Genomic DNA, 3,226 nt, shown 5'->3' with positions numbered 1-3,226 from the left:
GTGGACGCGACGGGTGGGACGCTGACGGCGACGGTGGCGGCGCGAAAGGGTGACGCGGCGCGCGGGGCGATCAAGTATTACGTGCGGTACGACGACGAGGCGCGACCGGAGTGGGTCACGGGCGATCGCGTGCGAGATCGGGCGCCGGAGTCGCGGACGCAGAGTGCGGCGACGACGGGGGGGAAGGAGGGGTCGATCGCGCGTGATGAGGCCGATGGTGGAACGAACGGAGCGCGCGGAGGCGCGCGCGGAGGCGCGCGCGGCGGGGGGAGGGTGGATAAGGCGAGCGCCAGCGACGCGCACGGGAAGGTGAAGCCCACGCGACGGGTGAAATTCATCGAGTTGGGGCGGTACGTGTGCGATTGTTGGTACGACTCGCCGTTTCCGGAAGAGTTTACGGATGGGGAGAAGCTCTTCGTGTGCGATTTTTGTTTCAAGTATCACAGAAAGCGAAAGGCATACATCGCGCACAAGCGCACGTGTGAGCTCAGGCGTCCGCCGGGGAACGAGGTGTACAGACATCCGGCGCAGCCGGCGGCGAACGGGCGCGCGGCGCGCGGACAGTTGCGCATGTTTGAGATTGACGGTTCGAACGCGACGACGTACTGTCAGAACCTGTGCTTGATCGCAAAGTTGTTTTTAGATTCCAAAATGCTGTACTATGACGTAGGAGCGTTTTACTTTTACGTATTGACGGAGCAAGATTTCAACCAGGAGGGGAAACCGCTGTATCGCATCGTGGGATACTTCAGTAAGGAGAAGGGACAAGTGGAGACGAATCTGGCGTGCATCCTCACCTTACCGCCGTATCAAAGAAGAGGATACGGCTTGTTCCTGATCGAGTTCTCCTACGAGCTCTCGAGGCGAGAGGGGCGCATCGGTACCCCCGAGCGTCCACTGAGCGATCTCGGTTCCGTATCCTACACAGCTTACTGGAACCGCGCACTCTCGGAGGAGCTTGACGATTTCGTTGGAGAAATCTCAATCGCCGAGCTGAGCAAGAGGACGAACATCGTCGCCAGCGACATAGTCACCACGTTCGAGCACAATAGTTTGGTTCGAGTCTCCGAGGACCAGTCGAGCGTCGAAATAACCAAAGAGTACGCGGCAGAGACTGCGGCTCTTCAGCTCCAGCTTCGTAACAACGACTCGTTGCGCGTGATCCCCGAGAATTTGAGGTGGGAACCGCATACGAGTTCCGTCGTCGAAGTCGCCGAGAAGCGAAGGAGGACGCGTCTATTCCAATCCGCCGAGAACTCTTAGAGGGAGGCGTGAAAAGCGCGCAAGTTTGTACCAGTCTTAGCAATCGTTAATACAGTGACTATTCGCACTCTCCATCCCAAGGCGCGAGTCCACACGTGAAGAACTTATGCCTGTCGTACACATCGCACCCTTCGTTTTCTTCCTTGGACGCGATCATGGGACTGAGCGGATGACTCGCTAGGTGGGACACGCGCTTTAGGAACGCGACCTTGCCCGAAATGGAACCGCAATACGCGGCGTGGACGAGGTAGCCCTTGTGCTGCGGCCCCTTGCCCGTGTCCTCTTTCGTCACGTGCCGCTCGAGATCGAACGTGAGGTACGAAGGCGCGACGCTCTGCGAGAGAGCCGTGATGATGACACCGTCGGCTCGCGCGTTGGGCGCGATGTTCCACGTCAGTGACGCCTGCTCGGTGTCAGTTGCCGTGGGTTCAAGCTGCATCCAGTCCTCCAGCAGTTTACCAATGTACTCGTTCGGACGAGCGGCGATCAATCCGGTGTTGATCGCCTTCTGCTCCAGGACCCCACCGAAGTCCGAGAGCGTCACCAAGAGCGCGCCCGCATCGAGCTTCTCCTTGATCAACAGACGCGGATCTCGCAATAAGACCGTCGACGCGTCGACGAACAAGCACCCGTATCCCGCTGAAACGAGCGTGTGCACGACGTGAACCTTGCGCCACGTCCACACAATCCGCAGCGCCTTGCCTAAGTCTCCACTCATCTCTTTCCGTCCCGCGTGGATGCTCCCATCGCTATTCATGTGCTCGCCCAATATTTCAATCATCTCTTGGTCCAAAAAGCACATCACGCCCATGGAAACGCACTCTTTGAGCGTGTCACGATCGGTCACCATCACAGTAAGCGCGCTCGAGAAGCCCGGGAGCTTCTTCGCGGACTCTATGAAGAGTTTGGCCACGGGCCAGTACGCGGAATTCGTGTACGTCACCGCGCGCATCTGACCCACCTGGGCGCCGTTCGCTCTGAGGTGATCAATCAAACCAGGAATCGCCCCGGGCTTGTTGTGAAGGTTCGAGATATCGCTCGGCGCTTCACCCTCTTCCGTCTCTTTCTTCACGTCCACGCCGAAGTATCCACCGTTGATGGACTTGAAATATTTCTGCGCCTCGGCCTGGCTCTCCTTGGTTGGCACGGCTTCGTAGCGGTCGTCCTCCGTTGCCTCTTCCTCCACCCGCTTTCGCTCGATCTTCTCTCGCTCCTCGCGTCGTTCGCGTTCGCGTTCATGCTGACGCTTCGCTCGCGTAGATAAGAATCCGGAACCCATCGAAGCCGCCGGTCGCCGCTTCGCGGCGCGTCCCCCCGGGTCGGCTCTCTTCGGCGTCGCGGGCGTCGGCGCCGGCGTCACCGCCTCCGTCGTCTCCGTCGATTCCGCACCGTCCGCGTCGTCCTCGAACTCCTTATCCTCGATCTCACGCATCGCCTCTTGGTCCGCCTCCGCCTCCGCCTGCGCCAACGTGCGCTCCGGCGCCGCGTTCGCGCTCTGATGATAACTCGCGCGCATCAACGCCGCGCCGAACGCCCGTCGCGCCTTGCGCAAAAACGTCGTCTCCGGCGGCGGCGTCCCTCGCGCGTCGGGCTGCACCCCCAACGCCGCCAACGTCATCGCGTTCGAGCGATCGACACCGCTCGATCTCGTCGAACGCGCGCCCGCGAGCGCCGCAACACCCACCACGCACGCGAGCCCGAGCGCCGACCGCCATCCCCGTCCCCGTCGTTCCGTTCGCGCCCCACCGAGCTCGACGTCGTCGACGTCATCCATCCCATACGACGACGACGCCTCGGCGATCGACGCGCGCAGTGGATCGCTCGACGCGTCCGCGCGCGTCGTCGACCTCCCCGGCGCGCTGAACACCCAACTCGCGCGCATCGTCGTCGATTCCGAGCGCCGTGCGATGACGCGTCCGGATCCCGACGCGCGCGGCGGTGTAGAAAAACTGCGCTCGACGAC

The 3,226-nt window shown here is 61.6% G+C and overlaps 2 protein-coding genes across 2 annotated transcripts; one reads left to right on the top strand and one right to left on the bottom strand.

Annotated features, from left to right (window-relative positions):
• Positions 1-1,263, top strand: OT_ostta18g01190 (Acyl-CoA N-acyltransferase; the record flags this gene model as incomplete). Its single annotated transcript, XM_003084115.2, has 1 exon — positions 1-1,263. A coding segment is annotated over one exon (1,263 nt), but the record flags the coding sequence as incomplete, so codon positions are not given.
• Positions 1,264-1,321: 58 nt separating this feature from the next.
• On the bottom strand, positions 1,322-3,145 carry OT_ostta18g01180 (Nucleotide-diphospho-sugar transferase; the record flags this gene model as incomplete). The annotated part of the gene is made up of 1 exon (XM_022983265.1): positions 1,322-3,145. One exon carries the CDS (start codon positions 3,143-3,145, stop codon positions 1,322-1,324), a length of 1,824 nt encoding a protein of 607 aa, XP_022840555.1.
• Between the last annotated feature and the right edge of the window lie 81 nt (positions 3,146-3,226).

Source organism: Ostreococcus tauri, assembly GCF_000214015.3.
Source record: "Ostreococcus tauri WGS project CAID00000000 data, contig chromosome 18, whole genome shotgun sequence".
Taxonomy (NCBI): Eukaryota; Viridiplantae; Chlorophyta; class Mamiellophyceae; order Mamiellales; family Bathycoccaceae; genus Ostreococcus; species Ostreococcus tauri.
The sequence above is the reverse complement of the archived record's forward strand: the minus strand, read 5'-3'. Positions and strand labels throughout refer to the sequence as shown.